General features: G+C 40.0%; 1 protein-coding gene across 1 annotated transcript in view; it reads right to left on the bottom strand.

Moving 5' to 3' along the window:
- Positions 1-22249, bottom strand: part of FBXO33 (F-box protein 33) — a 37908-nt gene that overhangs the window by 5494 nt on the left and 10165 nt on the right. Inside the window, exons 2-3 of the mRNA XM_066341739.1 lie at positions 8752-8862; positions 7559-8244 (exon numbers count right to left, since the gene is read on the bottom strand). Of these exons, the coding sequence (XP_066197836.1) occupies positions 7559-8244; positions 8752-8862 (797 nt within the window). The remainder of the gene's footprint in view (positions 1-7558; positions 8245-8751; positions 8863-22249) is intronic.

The following is a 22249-nucleotide window of genomic DNA, read 5'->3' as shown; positions in this document are numbered from 1 at the left end:
CAAGGCCCCATCATGCACGTCTTGTCAACCACATGCTTCAGGAGGCAGGAATCAAACACATGGACTGGCCTTCACGTTCTCCAGACCTGAATCCCATTGAATATGCTTGGGATGCATTGGGAAGACATCTGGCAAACTGTCCAGTGCCTCCCACACTTCTTGAGCTGGAAGTTGTCCTGGAGCAAGAGTGGCAGAGGATCCCATAAGAACTGCTGGATGACCTGATCCTGTCCATGCCCCATCGCTGTCAGCGTGTTTTGTTTTGGCAGTCTTGGGTGACCATACACCCTACTGAACAGTCAATGTGTAGAACTCTTGTCCAGTTTGACATGCTTCTGTTCACCCCCACTAATATGTCACTTGCTACTCAATCACAATAATGGAGGTTGCATCTCATTTGCATAATTGAACTTTCTTTGACATTGTTGTTTGCTTTTCTGATGTTCTTGTTTAATAAAAAATATCGGCCCTGGCTGGTTGGCTCAGTGGTAGAAGGTCGGCCTGGCATGCAGGAGTCCTGGGTTCAATTCCCGGCCAGGGCACACAGGAGAAGCACCCATCTGCTTCTCCACCCTTTCCCCTCTCCTTCCTTTCTGTCTCTCTCTTCCTCTCCTGCAGCTGGGGCTCCACTGGAGCAAGGTTGGCCCGGGTGCTGAGGATGGCTCTGTGGCCTCTGCCTCAGGCGCTAGAATGGCTCTGGTTGCAATGGAGCATAAATCTCTAGATTTATATGGATCCATTATAGACCTTGAATAGCCAGAGAAATCCTGAGAAAAATATTGTAGCCAGAGGTATCACACTATCTGACTTCAAATCATGCCCCAGATGGCAGAGCATCGCCCCCTGGTGGGCATGCCGGGTGGATCCTGGTCGGGCACATGCGGAAGTCTGTCTGACTGCCTCCCCGTTTCCAACTTCAAAAAATACAAAAAAAAAAAAAAATCAAAGACTTCTTTTTATCGCTTCAGATTCATTTTGAAATATCCCCTAATTTTGTGACCTGTGTACTACAAGTTGATGCTTCCCAGTTTGCCCCCCCACCCATTTCTCTCTCTAAAAATCTATAAAAATCGGCCCTGGCCAGTTGGCTCAGCGGTGGAGCGTCGGCCTGGCGTGCAGGGGACCTGGGTTCGATTCCTGGCCAGGGCACATGGGAGAGGCGCCCATTTGCTTCTCCACCCTCCCCCTCCTTTCTCTCTGTCTCTCTCTTCCCCTCCCGCAGCCGGGGCTCCATTGGAGCAGGGATGGCCCGGGCGCTGGGGATGGCTCCTTGGCCTCTGCCCCAGGCGCTAGAGTGGCTCTGGTCGCCCCTGGTGGGCGTGCCGGGTGGATCCCGGTGGGGCACATGCGGGAGTCTGTCTGGCTGTCTCTCCTCATTTCCAGCTTCAGAAAAATCAGAAAAAAAAAAAATCTATAAAAATCTATGAAAATATAAAACACTGAATAAAATGTGTATAGATGAAGGGTACCTCAACATAATAATGGCCATATATGACAAACCATCAGCCAATACCATACTAAATGGTGAAAAACTGAAAGCTTACCCTCTAAATTCAGAAACAATTTACAGAACCTTTTATGCCAGAACATTGGATTATATTTTCTTTTCCAGTAGACATAAAACATTCTCAAGAATAAAGCATAAAATTGGGTCAAAAAACAAGATAAGGATGCCCACTCTCCACTCTTCTTCAATACAGTACTAGAAGACTTAGCCAGAGCAATAAGGCAAGAGAAAGAAGAAAAGTCATCCATATTGAGAAAGAAGAAGTAAACGTATCGCTTTTTTGCAGGTGACATGATCCTGTATATAGAAAACTCCAAAGACTCCACTGAGAAACTATTAGAAACAAGAAACAAATACAGTCAAGTTGCAGGATACAAAATCAATATACAAAAGTCTACTGTTTTCCTATACATCAACAATGAAATTTCAGAAAATGAACTAAAAAACAAATTACTTTTACAATTGCAACAACAAAATACCTAGCCATAAACTTAAAGGATGTGAAGATCCTATCTACTGAAAACTATAAAGCATTACTAAAACAAATTGAAAAAGATATAATTAAGTGGAAATTTTCCATGTTCATGGATCAGTAGAATCAACATAGTTAAAATGGCCATATTACTCAAAGCAAGATACAAATTTAATGGAATCCCCATTAAAATACCAATTCATTTTTTAAAGAAATAAACAAAAATCTCTAGATTTATATGGATCCATTAGAGCAATCCTTAGAAAAATATTGTAGCCAGAGGTATCACACTATCTGACTTCAAATCATACTGTAGAGCCATGATAATCAAAACAGCATGGTATCGCCTGACCAGGCGATGGCGCAGAGGATAGAGTGTCAGACTGGGATGCGGAGGACCCAGGTTCGAGACCCTGAAGTTGCCAGCTTGAGCGTGGGCTCATCTGGTTTGAGCAAAGCTCACCAGCTTGGACCCAAGGTCATTGGCTCGAGCAAGGGTTTACTCGGTCTGCTGAAGGCCCACGGTCAAGGCACATGAGAAAGCAATCAATGAACAACTAAGGTGTCGCAATGAAAAACTGATGATTGATGCTTCTCATCTCTCTCCATTCCTGTCTGTCTCTATCTATCCCTCTCTCTGTCTCTAAAAAACAAACAAACACCCCCCCCCCCCCAGAACAGCATGGTATTGGCAAAAAAACAGACGTACAGACCAATGGAACAGACTCGAGAGCCTTGAAATAAAACCACATATATATGGGCAAATCTTTGATAAAGGAGAAAAACACACAATGGAGAAAAGAAAGCTTCTTCAATAAATGGTGCTGGGAAAACTGGAAAGCCATGTGTAAAAAAATAAAATGACTACAGTTTGTTCCTATGCATAAAAAATTAATTCAAGATGAATCAAAGGAGATTCCAAATGGTGACAGAGTAGGAGGATGTTCCAACTCTGGCCTCCCAGGACCAAATTGGAGTTACAACTAAATTTAAGAACAATAATCTTGAAAAACCAACCTCAGACTAAATGAAGTAGAGTTCATAACCAAGGAGTCACGGAAGCCACATTGAGACTGGTAGGAAGGGTGGAGATGCAAAAAGAGCTGTCCTCACTCCCAGGAATGAGCAGTGGCTGAAGGTCTGGAGGGACTGTCAGCTGTGAGGAGATCTGCTCTGAGAAGAGTGGGTCCTATGCCCCATATTGGGACTCCCAGCCTAGAACACCAAAGTCTAGAAGAAATGTCCACATAGTATTTGGTGGTGAGCGGAAGTGAGGTTTCTGTCTGTGAAAAGAGACAGTACTCAGAGACACAGGCACTGTCTTAAAGGGCCAACACAGAAAATCTTGTTCACAGCCACTTCCCTGGGGATGTGACAAAGGGAGGGCTGAGAGGACTAGAGTTGTGTGAGGAGAGTGTGAAACTGGCAGCCTAGGGAGAGACACTGTGTGTGTGTGTGGGAATGGCCACCAGACTCCTCTGCTGAGTCATTCTCCAATAATGCAGTTGCCAACTTTCTTGGGTGGAGCAGTACCCTGTGTGCAGCATCAGCCTGGGGGAAAGCAACTGCCACACCTTTGGGAATCTCTCTTGCCCAGCCTGTGGAAATTGGGCTCTGTGGAGAGACGTAGCAGCCTTGGCCAGGAAGCAGGGGATGTCAGTGACTCTTGGTTTTCTGGTGCTGAGGCTGGAGCTTTTCCCCACAATTTCCCAAGAATATGACTGGTGATTCAGCCTCACGAAAGATTCAGTAGAAACTGGCTGGACTGTGGGTAGACCAAATCTCTGGATTTCAGAGGCCACATTCACCGTATTCCAAGTGGCCACACTTGGAAAAAACTTTAGGATAGACTGACACCTGGGACCCTGGGGTGGGAGTCACACCGACCATATTTTGTAATCCCTAAGTCTAGAGCCCTGGCTCTAGACTTTATCAGAGGTTTTTTTCAGTTGCTGAGCCTAACAAGCAGCCAGCAGACAGAGAGGTAGCAGGTGGCAGCTCTCAGGGAAACTTGGACCTTTTGCTGACTTTTCCCCAGGACTAGTGTGGGTAAAAGCCAGACTAGGTGTTTGATTTGGTATTTCCATGTGCACCTATGCCCAGCAGAGGCAGCAACAACCTCTGGTTTGCTTGTAGCTCCAAGAAGGTTGATAAGTGCCAGTCAACGGCAGTGTCTTGCACTGGTTTGCATTGGGTTCCCTCCTGGGAGGCCCAGGGTTGGCACATCCAGTGGCCAGCTGTGGAGAACATTGGAGGAGGACCCAACTACCCTTGCTGGTTGCGTGTCTGAAAGGAGGGCTTGTCGGACACTAGGAAAAGATGAGGCTAGTACTACTTTCTGTGGTCAGCACCTGCAAAGTGGCTTGCATTAGCATTGGACAGGGTGGAGCTTCACAGTTGGCCAACCTGGGTCCCAGATATCCTGCCTTGCTTGGGAGGTTCCACAGGGGAAAGGGAGAAAGGCTTAGAACACGGACATTCAAGGTGCTGGTGTCTTGAAGCCTATCTTTGGGACTGGTCGAGGGGCTTAGCCACTTTCTAGGGGGGCACAGTCAGCCCCAGTGAGGAACTCTCTTGGTCTTCCTCCCTGAGACCAGGGTCTCACCAGCTGGAAGAAATTCTGCAGAGGGGCCTATTGGCCCTAACCAATGTGAACGTGCTGCTTACCTCACTGGGCAGAAACAGAAATGGAATAGCCAGCAGTGTCTAAGGAATTAGGCTCTGGAGTAGGGGCCACTTTCTCTGTACTCAGTGCCTGTCCAAGAGACCTCCCAAGTAGAGGGTCCCACTAACACTGTCATCCTGACCTCAGCTGCCCTAATCCACCAAACTTGCAACCTGTAGAGGGGTTGGTGTGGCAAGGCCATATAAACCCACACTACACTCACAGAAGACTCAGCGGGAAGACCAGGCACCTACAAGAGGAGGTGAGCAGCTAAACAGTGGACAGAAATCTTATGGAACTTGGGCCCTTTTACAAGGCTGCTGTCAACTCTAAGCAGGAGGAAGCTGACCTTTATACATAGACTAACCCATCCCATACACACCTGGGCACAGAAAACACAGACACAAACAGTGAACACAGCAGTAGCTCCAGACAGGTTGCCCATGGTGGGCTATAGCAACCCATACCTGAATCCTGCACGAGACAACCCAGAACCAAGACAACCAGTAGTGGGTGGCAGAATGCACCAACACTAGACTCAGTTAGCTACATAAGCAGCACGCCCAAAGGAGGAATCTAGCAGGCACCAGACACTGTGAAGAATAAATATGCCCAACAGGACAGACACTGCACAGTTTCTAATACATGTGATCGAGGTTGACTGTTAGGCCAGCCAGCCTGAAGAGATAACTACACCCACTAAAGTACCAACTGCATTCAAGACTCACATACAACAAACAGGAGGGTAAATGCAACTCTCAAGGAGCATTTCGAGAGCAAGGAACTCAGAGCCTGAAGGTTAGTACCATTGACCCCATCTTCCTCATACAAACACCACAACATATTTGGGAGTCAGAGCAGAGCTACCTAATATACAGAAAAAATGGTCAGATAAAGAAATATGACCCAAATGAATCAACTAGAGAAATCCTCAAAAAAGAACTACATGAAATAGAAATAACCAAACTACCAGAGAAAAGCTTAAAATAATGGTTATTAGGATGCTCAAAGATCTTAGAATAAGAATGGATAATCAGGTGAGAAGTTAGTAAGCATTAAAAAAGACATTGAAACCATAAAAAAGAACCAGTCAGAAATGGCAAATACAATATCTGAAATGAAGACTGCACTAGAGGGAATCAAAAGTAGGCTGGATGAAGTGGAGGATCAAATCAGTGATTTAGAGGACAAGATACATGGAATCACAAAAGCAGACTCTATGAGACCTCTGTGACAACACGGAAAGAAGAAACATCCACATCATAGGGGCTCTTAAGGAACAGAGAACAAACAAGGGATAGAGAACTTCTTTGAAGAAATCATAGCTGAAAACTTCCCTAACTTGATGAAGGAAAAAGTTACACAAGTTCAAGAAGCACAGAGTTCAATTAAAGATGAACCCAAGAAGGCCCACACCAAGTAATATCACAATTAAAATGCTAAAGTTAAGAGACAAAGAAAGAATATTAAAAGCTGCAAGAGAAATATAATTAATTACCAACAAAGAAGCCACCACTAAGGCTGACATATGACTTCTCAAGAGAAACACTTCAGACCAGAAGGGCTTGGCAAGAAATATTCAAAGAGATGCAAAACAAGAGCCTACAACCAAGACTACTTTATCCAGAAAGGCTATCACTTAAAACTGAAGGAGAAATAAAGAGCTTCCCAGACAAAATAAGGCTCAAGGATTTCATTACCACCAAACCAGTACTGCAAGAAATGTTGAAGGGCCTGCTATAAGAGAAAAGAAAAAAAAAAAAAGGGAAATCAAGAAAGAAGATTATAGGTTTAAAGAATAAAATGGCAATAAATAAATACATATAATAATAATCTTAAATGTAAATAGAATAAATGCTCCAATCAAGACAGGGTAGCTGCATGGATAAGAAAACAAGACCCATATTTCTCTTTTTTCCAGGTATCGTTTTAAGAGATCTGTGATTAGAGGATATATTTATGCTGTATATAAATATGTATATTTTCTCAAATTAATTTCAAATTCCATATTTGTGAAATGCCATCAATCCCATGTTGGAAGAAGAAATAGGGAACCTGAAGCAGAACACTTAGGGTAGAGATGTGACTTTCCACTTGTATGTGGTATACCACTTTAACTTTAAAAAGTACAAAAATGTGCACATTAATTTGTTATAAGATTTGTTTTTTTTTTTTTTATTATAGAGACAGAGAGAGTCAGAGAGAAGGCTAGACAGGGACAGACAGACAGGAATGGAGAGAGACGAGAAGCATCAATCATTAGTTTTTCATTGCGCGTTGCAACACCTTAATTGTTCATTGCTATCTCATACGTGCCTTGACTGTGGGCCTTCAGCAGACCGAGTAACTCTTGCTTGAGCCAGCGACCTTGGGGTCTCGAACCTGGGTCTTCCGCATCCTAGTCTGATGCTCTATCCACTGTGCCACTGCCTGGTCAGGCAAGTTATAAGATTTTTTAACACTACAAATGCCAGTGCTATCTTTTTATAGCATAAAACATTTTATTTATTTATTTATTTATTTATTTATTTATTTACAGAGACAGAGAGAGAGTCGGAGAGAGGGATAGACAGGGACAGACAGGAACAGAGAGATGAGAAGCATCAATCATTAGTTTTTCGTTGCGCATTGCGACACCTTAGTTGTTCATTGATTGCTTTCTCATATGTGCCTTGACCGTGGGCCTTCAGCAGACCGAGTAACCCCTGCTTGAGCCAGTGACCTTGGGTCCAAGCTGGTGAGCTTTTGCTCAAACCAGATGAACCTGTACTCAAGCTGGTGACCTTGGGGTCTCGAACCTGGGTCCTCGGCATCCCAGTCCGACGCTCTATCCACTGCGCCACCACCTGGTCAGAGCATAAAACATTTTAGTCATAATATTCATATCACATTTTAGTGAACAACAGTCACCTACCATGAATTGCCAGAAGAGAGAGCTTTGTGCACCTCCACGCTAATAAAACCAATGGATCTTCGTTTCGGTTGTCACTAAGATCTGGAAAACCAGATGTGTCAATCACATCATTCATTAATATAAAATGAGTGAGAAACTTGTCATACTGCCTAGATATAAGATCAACAATAGCTCCTGAAACACAAGTGATGTAGCTGTCAAAATGAATTCTCTCTAGTGGTATACTAGGTTTCAGAATCTTTAACATATCTTCACTCTTGGTATCAAAAGCCATTATATAGACCCGAAGGCTGGTGCTCTTTCGTGACAAGGCTTTCCAATGCTCATCATTTGGCATGTTGTCCAGAGACTTGTGCATCACGGAAACATTGTGGACCAGGAGAGACAGTCGCTGTAAAGGCACATGGTTGCTGTCAGTTAAGACTCTTGCCATCTCAGCTGTGAAGTCGCAGAAATCCAGAGCAAGTGAGTGCAGATTCACAAACCGCTCTAGTTCTACAGCAGTGATAAGGGTGCTGTTACCAGGAATATTGTTGTCCAGTAAACTCAGGTGCTCCATGGTGTTGGCAATAGAGTTTGAGAGAGATGACAGTGATGTTGGGGTAACTATTTCCAGCGTAAACCCACAGGATAGCCATTTCAGTTGCCTACTATTACTCAGTATTTCTTCAAACAGCTGCTGAATTCTGTAAGAAAAACACATGACAACAATCCTGTTAACATTTAGCTCTAATCTTGTCTTTTCAAAACAGGCAATGAAATTGCATGCAAAGTTAAGATTCATTTTCTCTCACTGGTTAATTTCTATCCAGCCCACAAGTATTATTATAAATGTATTAATATATATTGAATAATATGTATTAAACATATAGATATGATAAATATACATTAAGGGAAAGCGGCATTTTATACCAGTATGGCAGAAAAGAGTGGTGATATACAATTTATGTTATAGCAAAAGCAAGCAAAGAAATAAGTTTTACAAAGCAATAATTACCCAGAAAATTCTTTGACTCACCTTAAAATTTATGATATGGAATGGCATATAATGATTACTGTTTATCATAGTTAAGACATTTCCAGAACGTTATTTTTAGAAAAATAATCATTACTCTTCTGATCATATCCTACAATTTCTCAAAAAACTGAAATTATTATAACATAAACCCCTTTCTACTAACTATGTAACTTACTGCTTAATTTTTTTGCCATCAGGGTCCACCTTGCTGAGGTATGTATTTGACAAATTTCCTTGCTGTTGTAGAACACTTATGTCTCCAAAAAGGCTAAACTTCTGGAGGTTCCTATAAGAAAAATAATTTAAAATGATTGTCTAAGTAATTAATATATAAAAATATAAATATTAAAAATAAAAATACTCAGAAGGGGTATTCTAGGAAAGTTTCTACTTTGGAACTCACTTAGAATACAATTGAATACTTTCAGATTGATTTTTACATACAATGGAAAGCAATGTGATACAGGAGAAACAGCATAGTCTCTAAAAAATGAGGACTCAGTAATAATAATAATACCTACCTTAAAAGGGTTAGGAATGAATAAATGACAAAACGACATATGAAAGAACTGTATAAACTCTAAGTTTTATACAGATATTAATTATAAAAATTTCCCAAACCAGTTAACTTAACACATTCGATGCTCAAGAGTGGAGCACAGTCCTGAAGATATCTTCTTAGTAAGAATACTCTTTGGCCTAACTGGTGGTGGCACAATGGATACAACATTGACCTGGGATGCTAAGGTCCCAGGTTCGAAACCCTGAGGTTGCTGATGTGAGCGCAGGGTCACTGGCTTGAGCCCAAAGGTCACTGGCTCGGCTTGAGCTCCTAGCTGAAGGCACATATGAGAAGCAATTAATGGACAACTAAAGTGCTCAACTATGAGTTAATGCTTCTCATCTCTATCCCTTCCTGTCTCTCTCTTGCTCATTAAAAAAAGAACAAGGGATAAAAATAGAAGAAATATTCTTGGACTACAATCTAGAGAAACTTTGTCAGTTTTATGATCAAAACTATAGCTTATGATCAATAGAGGTAAAGAAATTATGTAAAAATCTTTCAGTTTTAGATCATTTTAGTTACAAAACATATTTTTATAATAGTGAAATTCTAAATAAAGCAGGAATAAACTAATAACTGGATAGAGATATAAAGCTTAAATGCCAATGATAACCAACTAGAGAGTCCACCTATAACAAAACTTAGGATAACTTTAATAAAGAAACGTATAACCCACAGGAGTGATAAAAGAGTTAAATAAATGAAAAATAATATTTGACAGTATACCAGTTTTCCAAAGTAATAACTTTAGTTTCACTAAAAAGGCTGATGACTCTAAAATTTAGCTTGAAGAATAATCATGAATTTATTCACTCACTGTGCGTTCTATCGGAGACAAAACAGCAATCAAGTGCTGTGAAGGACAAGCATATGGTGTCACTATCATGGGGGTGGTATCTGACACTGTGTAAGTCAGAGAGCCTTTGTTAAATAAACTGATTAAAAGGGGATCTTAGGGAGGCCCTGGCCAGCTGGCTCAGCAGTAGAGCATTGGCCTGGCGTGTGGAAGTCCCAGATTCGATTCCTGGCCAGGGTACAAAGGAGAAACGCTCATCTGCTTCTCCACCCTTTACCCTCTCTTTTCTCTCTATCTATCTCTTCCCCTCCCACAGCCAAGGCTCCATTGGAGCAAAGTTGGCCTGGGCGCTATAAGGCTGGCTCCATGGCCTCCACCTCAGGTGCATTCTAGAACGGCTTCCGCAGCAACAGAGCATCACCCCCTGGTGGGCATGCCGGGTGGATCCCGGTTGGGCTCATGCGGGAGTCTGTCTTTCTGCCGCTCCTCACTTCTCATTTCAGAAAAATACAAAAAAAAAAAAAAAAAGAAAAAAAAAGGATCTTAGGGCCCTGGCTGGTTGGCTCAGCGGTAGAGCGTCGGCCTAGCGTGCGGAGGACCCGGGTTGGATTCCTGGCCAGGGCACACAGGAGAAGCGCCCATTTGCTTCTCCACCCCTCTGCCGCGCTTTCCTCTCTGTCTCTCTCTTCCCCTCCCGCAGCCAAGGCTCCATTGGAGCAAAGATGGCCCTGTGGCCTCTGCCTCAGGCGCTAGAGTGGCTCTGGTCGCAACATGGCGACGCCCAGGATGGGCAGAGCATCGCCCCCTGGTGGGCAGAGCGTCGCCCCTGGTGGGCGTGCTGGGTGGATCCCGGTCCGGCGCATGCGGGAGTCTGTCTGACTGTCTCTCCCTGTTTCCAGCTTCAGAAAAATGAAAAAAAAAAAAAAAAAAAAAGGATCTTAGGGATACTTGGAAGTTAACAAGGAGGAGGGTGAGGAAAGGTGTTACAGGACTAAGGAAATGCATGTACGTATAGAGTCTCTAAAAACATGCTAAGGGCAGCAAAGTGAGCTTAAGACAGTGAAAGGAATCCAGAGTCCAGAAATGAAATGTGGCTGTAGAGATATATAAAGTTCTATGTCAAATAAAATTCTGGTTTTTGTTGTCAAAACAATGAAATACCCCAAAATGGTTTTAAGCAGGAAATAACATGATTAAGTTTGTGTCTGGAAAACACTGCTGCAGTGTTAGAACAACCTGAAAAGAAGTAGAGTCAAATTAGGAAGACTGGTAAGAGAGTATTTTAGTTAACAGAGATGAGAAATAATGGTAGCTTAAACTGGGTTTTTGGTGGGAGAAGTGAAGAAAATGGACATTCGTAAAGCTGCATTTAGGAACTACGATGAACAGAAAGGTGTGCTGGATTAGATATGGGGAGGGGTGAGGGAGAGACAGTAGTCAAGAATAATTCCTAAATTTTCTGAGTTGTGGAACTGCAATGATGGTAGAGCTTTTCATTTAGATAGGGATTCTTAGAAATGAATCAGTAATTAATTAGTTTTTTTGGGGGGTCAGGGGAAGAGAAGTGACGTGGTAGAATATTTAGATTATGAACTCTACTTTGCATATGTTGAGCTTGAGGTTTCTGAAAAGCAGGCAAAAAGTTAAGTTGTGAGGAACTTCAACAATTAAACTAGAGAAGAATGAGGCTACAGAGGAGGGGTCAGAAGTTAGAGAAAAGTGAGGAGAGTAGAGATCACAGAGACAAAGGATAACCACTTTACAAAGAATATTGGGATCAGAGCAGTGTCAAATACTGCCTTGAGGTCTTATAAGGACTATATATGTCCATTTGGCTTAGCAACATGGTATTCAGAATGGAGCAACAAGGTATTCATTTTATGTGGTGTGATGAGATCTGATTGGATGTGAGGAAAGAGATAGTAAATACAGACAAATCTTTAAAAAACTTGCTGTGAAAAGGAGAGACGCAAGGGCTTCTCAATAGACTAAAGATTTCTGTAGATACCATTACATACTAAAACATCAAATCAAGGTAAAATTAGTATGAAAGTGCAACAAAATTTCATTTAAGTTCTGAGGGATATGAATTCCTAAACTCAGAAATAACTGAATCAATTAGAAAAAAATTAGATTACATAAAAACAAAAACTTGATATTTAATAATAATAGCCCATCTCACTAAAAAGGAAAAACCAACATAATGAGAAAAACATGTAAGAAGTATTAGTTACTTTATATATATATCAATATATATCTATATCTATATCTATATATATAAATAAAAGAATCCCATATAAATAGAAAATAAAACATTAAGAATCCCACTGGTAAATGGGGAAAGGTTATAAAACAGCCAATGTAGAACATATCAAAGAAAATGTTAGAAGGATATAAACTGTTTTTTCTTGACTTCTAAAAAATTCTAAATTAGTCACTCTAGTCGATTTAATCATCTTTCCATGTGACTACCAGAAAAACTGTACTCTTAAAAATATTTTGAAGGAAGACATCACCTTAAAAATAAATGATTTATACCCATTGGAAAAAAAGGATGTATAAACTGCTGTTGTGAGGATAGTTACCATATCAACCTCTAAAGGACATATTAGTATACTATATAACTATGATTGTCTTTATAGTATTTTCCTTTTTACCCTTCTTTATTCAGAAGCTGCCACTACATCAATGAATTACAAAGAGGCTAATATGCTTCTCATAACTTCTTCTAGAAAGAAAAATAAATTTAAAGACTTCCAAAAGAATGATTTTTGGAAAATATGAGTTGTTATACAATGTAGAAAATAAAAATCCCATTCAATTTCTAATAGATTCAGAGAGGAGGAACCTATAAATTCATATAATCCCAATATTTTTCTCCCTTTAACTCAGCTTCCATTGATTACTATTGTATATCTGTAAACTGTCCTTGTGGTATTAAAAAACATGATAAACTTTTACTTCTTCCACAAAGGATTAAACAGCCATCCCAATGTAACTTCTTTCCACTGTAAACAACTAGGAAACTGTTCAAAACCTATGAAACAACTGTTTTCAAAAACTGGACAGTAAACAATTCAGGACTGTGATCCCTGAAAGAAGAGAAAAATGAGATAAGAACTGTCATTGCCTCAGTTAATAACCTGGAGAGTTTTTAGGCTGTATCACAGTGTGGAGGAACCCCGAATCCAGTAGTCTCCCTGAGTTGAGGAGACAGAGAGTTTGGGGAGCCCGAAGTGGCTACAATTTGCAGGGCAGAGTACCAGAGATAAAGGAACTGCACAGAGAAAGCACCACCAATTTGCAAAGGGGTATGCCAAGACATTACCCAAGTCTTTGGTTGAGTAATGATCTTCACAAGTGTGGTGTGAAACTGCACAAGGCTAGAGAAAGAACACTAGAAAGTAGTGGAGCATACACAGTGGTGGGAAGAGTTTATGTTCTCACCAGCCAAAGTTAAGAGACACTGTAATACAAGGGCATTGGGTAGAGTTCTTAGAAAAGCCATGCCTTATTTATTAGTGGAGATCTGCCCTGACAAAGCTTAAAAGCAAAGTTCAAAAGGATTAAATTGATTTCACATACATTAACTATGTGTCAGATCAAAGCCCAATACTCTATAAAGGAATAAGAATAATTAAAAAATACAGGACTCGCCTGAGCAGGCAGTGGCGCAGAGGATAGGAGCGTCGGACTGGGATGTAGAGGACCCAGGATCAAGACCCTGAGGTCGCCAGCTTGAGTGCGGGCTCATCTGGTTTGAGCAAAGCTCACCAGCTTAGACCCAAGGTCGCTGGCTCCAGCAAGGGGTTACTCGGTATGCTGAAGGCCCACAGTCAAGGCACATATGAGAAAGCAATCAATGAATAACTAAGGTGCCGCAACAAAAAACTGATGATTGATGCTTCTCATCTTTCTCCGTTCCTGTCTGTCTGTCCCTATCTATCCCTCTCTCTGACTTTCTCTCTGTCTCTGTAAAAAAACAACAAAAACCCCAACATAATTAAAAAAAAAAAATACAGGACTCAACAATGTAAAAAATGCCTGGCATCCAAGCAAAATATCAGACATAAAAAGGAAAAATGACTCATAAGTGGGAAAAAAATGAATCAACAGAAGTACCCAGAAATGACATGAAAAATTTAGCAGGCAAGGAACTTAAAACTGTTAGAAATATGCTTCATTTGGTTGGAGTGTCATCCCAAAGCACAAAGTTTGCCAGTTTGACCCCTGGTCAGGGTACATACAGAAACAGCTTTGAGGTTCCTGTCTCTGTCTCTCCCTGCCTCTCTCACAAAGAAAGAAAAACAATATGCCGCATAATATTATCTATCAATAAAAAGGCACATGGATTGGAAAGGTAAAAGTAAAACAGTCTTTATTTGCCAATTATTTGATAACTTTTACAAAAAAATTCTAAGGAATCTAAAAAAAGCTATTAGAATTAATAAGTTAGTTTTAATAATATAAGGTCACAGGATAAAAGGTCAATACGTAAAAATCAATTATCTTGTATACGCCAACAATGAACATCTAGAAATTGAAATAAAAAAGTACTATTTGCAATAGCATAAAAAATATGAAATATTTCCTCACCCAATACTCCCCATCCCAACAACTGTTAGCCTACTCTCTATATATGAGTCTGTTTCTATATTGCTTGTTAGTTCATTAAAAAAAATACTTAAGAATAAATCTAATAAGAGTACATATAAAGCTACAAAACACTGTTGAAAGAAATCAAAGAACTAAATAAAAAAATAGACTACGTTTAATGGAAGACTATTAATATGCTGTAATATTGTTAGTATGTTAGCTCATACAAATAATCAATAGAGTCAATATAATTTTGATCAAAATCCAGCAGGCTGTTTCTAAAAATTTTAAGAAAAAGTAAATGAATTAGAATAGCCAAAACAATTTTGAAAAGAACAAAGTTAGATTACACATACTACCTGAATTCAAGACTCTAAGCAGCAGATTATAGACAGAGTAAGACTGGTAAGACTGGCTTAGGCACAGATACAGCAATTAACAGAACAGAGAGACCAGACTAGGTCCATGCATATATGGCTACTGTATACACATGTTTAATTTTGTTTAAGATAATGATACATAAAATGAAAATCAGAAATTCTGAAAAATTTGGAAAGTAAGTTCAGTGTAAAAAGGATAGTCTTCAAAAAATGGTGCTAGAACAATTAGATCCTTGGCCCATACAATCTAGAGAAATTTACTTGAAATGGATCATATACCTAAACCTGACAGCTAAAATTACAGTACTGTTTAAGAAAATACAGGAGAAAAACCTAGTGACTTTGGATTAGGCAAATATTTTTTAGATCGGAGACAAAAAGCATAAATCACTAAAGGTAAAACGATAAAGTGATTTTTATCAAAATTAACACCTATATGCTTTGCAAAAGATAGAGAAGAAAATGAAAAGGCAAGGAACAGACTAGAGAAAATATTTTTAGGGCATAATTTAAAAAACCTGTATTCAAAATATATAGTGAGCTCTTTACAACTTAATTATTAATAAGACAAAGCAGCCAGTGAAAATATGGGCAAAATATGTGAACAGACATTGTACCAAGGAAGACATACAAAAGGCAAATACATCAAAAAATGATTATCCTAATTATTAGGGAAATGAAAATTAAAACCTCAATGAGAAAACACACATACTAGAATGTTTAAAATTAAAAAGTCTGATTATACTAAGTGTTGTAAGGCATGCAGAGCAATTAGAACTCTTATACATGCTGCTGGGAATGCAATAGACTACAAACTGTAATACACTCTGAATTCAGTATGGAGCCTTTTCAGACTGGCTTTTTTCACTTAGCTGTATGCACTTAAGTTTCCTCCATGTCTTTTCATGGTTTGATAGCTCATTTTTTTTTCTAGTGCTAACTCTTTTTTTTAAATTTATTTTTTATTTTTTTAACAGAGACAGAAAATCAGAGAGAGGGATAGTTAGGGACAGACAGACAGGAATGGAGAAAGATGAGAAGCATCATCATCAGTTTTTCCTTGTGACACCTTAGTTGTTCATTGATTGCTTTCTCATAGGTGCCTTGACTGTGGGCCTTCAGCAGACCAAGTAACCCCTTGCTTAAGCCAGTGACCTTGGGTTCAAAGCTGGTGAGCTTTGCTCAACCAGATGAGCCCATGCTCAAGCTGGTGACCTCGGGGTCTCGAACCTGGGTCCTCCGCATCCCAGTCCGACGTTCTATCCACTGCGCCACTACCTGGTCAGGCTAATGCTGACTCTTGACAACTACTGAACTTTTTACTGTTTCCATAGTTTAACCTTTATCAGATGTCATATAGTTGTAATCATACAGTATTTAGCCTTTACAGATTGGCTTCTTTCACTTTCAAGGTTCTTCCATGTCTTTACCTGGCCCAATAACTAGTTTTTTTTTGTTTTTTTTTTTTTAGCGAGAGAGACAGAGAAGGACAAGAATGGAGATGAGAAGCATCAGTTCTTCGTGTGGCACCTTAGTTGTTCATTGATTGCTTTCTCATATGCCTTGATGGGTGGGCTCCAGCAGAGTAAGTGACCCCTTGCTCAAGCCAGCAACCTTGGGCTTTTAAGCCAGCGACCATGGGACTGTGTCTATAATGCCGCACTCAAGCTGGATGAATCCACACGCAAGCCAGCAACCTTGGGGTTTCAAACCTGGATCTTTTGCACCCTAGTCCGATGCTCTATCCACTGTGCCACCGCCTGGTCAGGCGATAGCTTTTTAATGATAGCTCATTTAAAAAAAATGCAGAATAATATTCCATTGTGTGGCTATTTATTCATTCACCTACTGAAAATCACCTTGGATTCCAATTTTGTCTGTTAAGAACAAAGCTGCTATAAACATCTCTATGCAAGGTTTGGTGTGGACAAATAAGTTTTCAACTCTTTTGGGTAAATACCAAGGAGCATGATATTTGGATCATATGGAGTAGGTTTAATTGTGTAAGAACCTGACAAATTGTCTTTCAAAATGACTGCATCATTTTGCATTCACACCAGCAACAAATGAGGGTTCCTGTTGTTCCATACCTTTGCCAGCATTTGGTGTTGTTTTAGATTTTGATTTTGGCTATTCTAATAAGTTTGTAGTGGTGTCTGTTGCTTTAATTTGCATTTTCTTGATAACACACCATGTGGAATATTTTTTCAAATGTGTATTTGTGACTTATATATCTTCCTTGATGAAGATATATACATGGCTTTTAAGATCTTTGGTCCACTTTTTAATAGGGCTGTTTGCAATTCCTTATTGTTGAATTTTTTTTTTTGTATATTTTGGTTAACAGCCCTTTATCAGATATGTCCTTTGCAAATATTTTGTCCCAGTCTATGGCTTCTCTTTTAAATTTCTTGACAGTGTCTTTCACAGAACTGAAAATTTTAAATTCTTTTATTTTTATTGATTTGATAGAGGAAGAGAGAAACATTGATTTGTTGTTCTACCAATTTAGGCATTCACTGGTCGATTCTTGTATATGTGCTGACCAGGAATTGAATCTGTAACCTTATTGTGTTGGGATGACGCTCTAAACCAGGGGTAGTCAACCTTTTTATACCTACCGCCCACTTTTGAATCTGTTAGTAGTAAAATTTTCTAATCATCCACCGGTTCCACTGTAATGGTGATTTATAAAGTAGGGAAGTAACTTTACTTTATAAAATTTATAAAGCAGAGTTACAGCAAGTTAAAGCATATAATAATAATTACTTACCAAGTACTTTATGTCGGATTTTCACTAAGTTTGGCAGAATAAATCTTTATAAAACAACTTACTATAGTTAAATCTATCTTTTTACTTATACTTTGGTTGCTCCGCTACCGCCCACCATGAAAGCTGGAACGCCCACTAGTGGAAGGTAGGGACCAGGTTGACTACCACTGCTCTAAACCAACTGAGCTAGCTAGCCAGTGCTGACATTTTAAATTTTAATGAAGTCCAGCTTATCAATTCTTCTTTCCATGGACGTACCTTTGCTGATATATCTAAAATGTCATCACCAAACCCCAGATCATCTAGATCAGTAGTTTTCAACTGTGAATCTATGGACGGGTGCTGGTCTGCCAGAAATTTTTTGCCAGTTGGTGAACGAGTTAACAACCCTAATGTTGTATGAAAATTACAGAATCTATAATCATTGGGACCAGTGGTTGAAAACCACTAATCCAGATTTTCTACTATGTTATCTTTTGGGTATTTCATAGTTTTGTGTTTTACATTTAGGTCTGTAATCCAATTTGAGTTAATTTTTGAACATTGGTTATATTTATGTGGGTCTATTTCTGGGCTCTGTTTTATTTGTCTCTTCTTTCACGAACACCAAAGTGTCTTGACTACTGTAGTTTTATAGTAAGTCTTGTAGTCAGGCAGTATCAATCCTCTGTCTATGCTGTTCTCCTTTAAAGCTATGTTGGCTGTTCTGATCTTTGCTTCTCCTTAAAATTTTAGAATCAGTTGTCACATATACACATATATGTATATATACAACATACATTTACATACCCTTTAAATTTTTTTCTTTACTGTGTTTATATGTACAACCCGTTTCTGTCAGTAACATTTTATTTACAAATGATATTCAGCATAAGTTTGGGGATGTAGGGGAGATGTGCTTCCCAATTGAGATTTACTGTCTTTTAGAGACCACAGAAATGAAACAGTAAATGTACTGGGTTTAAGATGGAGAAAGGGAGTTAATTAGATTTATTGTGATCATTTTGCAACATGTACATGTATCAAATCATTATGTTGTACACATGAAACTCATATGTTATATGTCAGTTATACCTCAATATTAAAAACCCCACAAAAACCGGCCCAGGTGGTAGCGCAGTGGATAGAGTGTTGACCTAGGATGCTGAGGACCCAGGTTCGAAACCCCGAGGTTGTTGGCTTGAGTGCGGGCTTATCCAGCTTGAGTGTGGGCTGCTGACTTGAGCCTGGGATCAGTGACATGACCCCATGGTTGCTGGCTTGAGCAAGAGGTCACTGGCTTGGCTGGAGCTGCCTGGTCAAGACACATATGAGAAAGCAATCAATGAACAACTAAAGTACCACATGAAGAGTTGATACTTTTCATCTCTCTCCATTCCTGTCTCTCTGTACCCCTCTCTGTCTTTCTCGCATGCACTAAAAAATAAAACAAACAAAAAAACCCCTCAAAAATAAAATAAAAACCAAGAAATGATGGGGAAATTGACAGAATTTTTAAAAAATTAAGTTCTATGTTCAGTTACTCTTGATGACCAGAATATTTTTTTTAAAAATGAGTAAACTGCATATACTTTGAGTTTATAGGGAACTTAAAAATGTTCAACATAACTGAATGTCTAAAAAAGGGTGTAAAGATCATTTCCTTTAAATACAATATATATATTGTCATGATATGATTTTTTTTTTTTTTTTTTTTCATTTTTCTGAAGCTGGAAACAGGGAGAGACAGTCAGACAGACTCCCGCATGCGCCCGACCGGGATCCACCCGGCACGCCCACCAGGGGCGACGCTCTGCCCACCAGGGGGCGATGCTCTGCCCATCCTGGGTGTCGCCATGTTGCGACCAGAGCCACTCTAGCGCCTGAGGCAGAGGCCACAGAGCCATCCCCAGCGCCCGGGCCATCTTTGCTCCAATGGAGCCTTGGCTGCGGGAGGGGAAGAGAGAGACAGAGAGGAAAGCGCGGCGGAGGGGTGGAGAAGCAAATGGGCGCTTCTCCTGTGTGCCCTGGCCGGGAATCGAACCCGGGTCCTCCGCACGCTAGGCCGACGCTCTACCGCTGAGCCAACCGGCCAGGGCCATGATATGATTTTTAAGTAACTTCATTTTTTAAAGGTGGATTCAAGTTTATAACAAAATTGAGGAGCTATTTACCACCTATTCCCATGTGAATAACCTCCCGATTCTCAACATCACTCACCAGAATGATATCTTTTTTTTCCACCAAGGATGAACCTACACTGACAGATCATTATTACCTCAAGTATACAGTTTACCTTGGGTTCACTCCCAGTGTTGTACATTCTGTGAATTTGGATTAATGTATAACGACATATATCCACCACTGTAATACAGTTTTTCACTGCCCTAAAAATTCTCTGTGCTCCACCTATTCAGATCTCTCCCCTCCCCACCTCTGGCAACCACTTATCTTTCGATTCTCTCCATAGTTTTCCTTTCCCTAGAATCTCATATACACCGTTCACAAAAATTTGGGGATATTTCAAATTAAAAATGAAGTGATAAAAAGAGAGAAGCATTTGATTTTTTTTATTAAACAAGAACATCAGAAAAGCAAACAAGTCAAAGAAAGTTGTTTGATTATGCAAATGAGATGCAAAACCAACTTTTATTTCATTGGTGAAAATGCACTATAAAAAAGGCTGCAAGTACTGTAGTATCTGCATGTTTCCTGATCTTGAAAGTGCACATCCTGTAATTTCCCAGCCCTTGCAATGCTTCTGCAACACGATCTGCCCAAATGTGAAGCCTGGAGAGCCACAGGACGTCTTGAAGCTGGTCAAACCCAGATGACAGTGGCAACAGCATTTGGAACATCCCAAACCATGATTAGCAGACAGTGGAATAGCTTTCAAGAGACTGGCACAGTACGAAGGTGACAAAGGCAGGGTCACCTATCTGCCACAACAGCTAGAGATGACTGCTACTTGACCTTACTGGCAAGAAGAAACAGGTACAGCAATGCAACAGAGCTGTGGGAACAGTTTCTTGTTGCCACTAGACAATGGATATGCACCCAGATCATACAAAATCAGCTCAATCGTACTGGACTGCATGCCTAGTAACGAATGGTGTGCATTCTGTTATCTGCTGAACACCGTAGAACCCACAGAAAATGTGCTGATGAGAATCATCACTGGACCAATGATGAGTGGTCAACTGTCCTCTGATGAGTCACGGTTCAGTCTGCAGCCTGACAATCATTGTGTCCTGATCTGGCATGAATAAGGAACATGGGGAGAATCCACGTTTCAAGTGAGAAAAGAATTCCTTTGGTGGTGGTGGAATCATGGTGTGGGCTGGCATCAGCACTGGTGGTCATACCAACCTCCACGTCATCAGAAATGAATCATTAACTGCTGTCAGATATTGAGATGAGGTCCTGCACTCTACAGTGGTACCCTATGCTGGAGCAGTTGGAAACAACTTTCTTTTCATGGACAATAATGCAAGGCCCCACCATGCGCATCTTGTCAACCACATGCTTCAGGAGGCAGGAATCAAACGCATGGACTTGCCTTCATGTTCTCCAGACCTGAATCCCATTGAACATGCTGGGGATGCATTGGGAAGACATCTGGCAAACTGTCCAGTGCCTCCCACACTTCTTGAGCTGGAAGTTGTCCTGGAGCAAGAGTGGCAGAGCATCCCACAAGAACTGCTGGTCAATCTGATCCTGTCCATGCCCCGTCGCTGTCAGTGTGTTTTGGCAGTCTTAGGTAACCATACACCCTACTGAACAGTCAATGTGTGCAACTCTTGTACAGTTTCACATGGTTCTGTTCACCCCCAATATGTCACCTGCTACTCAATCATGATAACTTATTTGCATCTCATTTGCATAATCAAACAACTTTCTTTGACTTGTTTGCTTTTTTGATGTTCTTGTTTAATAAAAAGAAACCAAATGCTTCTTTTTTAAAATCACTTCATATTCATTTTGAAATATCCCCTAATTTTTGTGAGCAGTGTAGTTGAAATTACTAGTGTAAAGCCTTTTTAGATTGTCTTCTTTCAGCTGGAAATATATAAGCTTCCTTCATGTCTTTTTATGGCTTTATAGCTCATTTCTTTTCAGCCCAGAATAACAATTCTATTGTCTGAATATACCAAAGTTAATATATCCATTAACCTAATAAAAGATATCTTGTTCTTTTCCAGTTCTGCCAATTATGAATAAAGGTGCTATAAATGACTACATGTTTTCTGGAGGACATCTTTCAATTCCTTTCAAATGCAAAGGAGCATGAGTGCTGGATTGTATGGTTAAGAGTATGTTTAGTTTTGTAAGAAACTGCTAAATTATCTCTCATAGTGACTGCATCATTTTGAATTCCTTCCAGCAATGAAAGTTTCTGTTGTTCTACATTTTGGCAGCATTTGATGTTACCAGTGTGAAAAAATACACAAGATGTAATATTAATGGAAAACCACACACAGATTTATTATTCCTAATTTGCAAAAGGATGTATCACATTTTATCAGCAATTATCTCTGGGGAATTTTTCACTGGTTCTCTATTTTTCAAATACTCTATTTTTAT

The sequence above is a fragment of the Saccopteryx leptura genome, chromosome 6, assembly GCF_036850995.1.
Source record: "Saccopteryx leptura isolate mSacLep1 chromosome 6, mSacLep1_pri_phased_curated, whole genome shotgun sequence".
Taxonomy (NCBI): domain Eukaryota; kingdom Metazoa; phylum Chordata; class Mammalia; order Chiroptera; family Emballonuridae; genus Saccopteryx; species Saccopteryx leptura.
The sequence above is the reverse complement of the archived record's forward strand: the minus strand, read 5'-3'. Positions and strand labels throughout refer to the sequence as shown.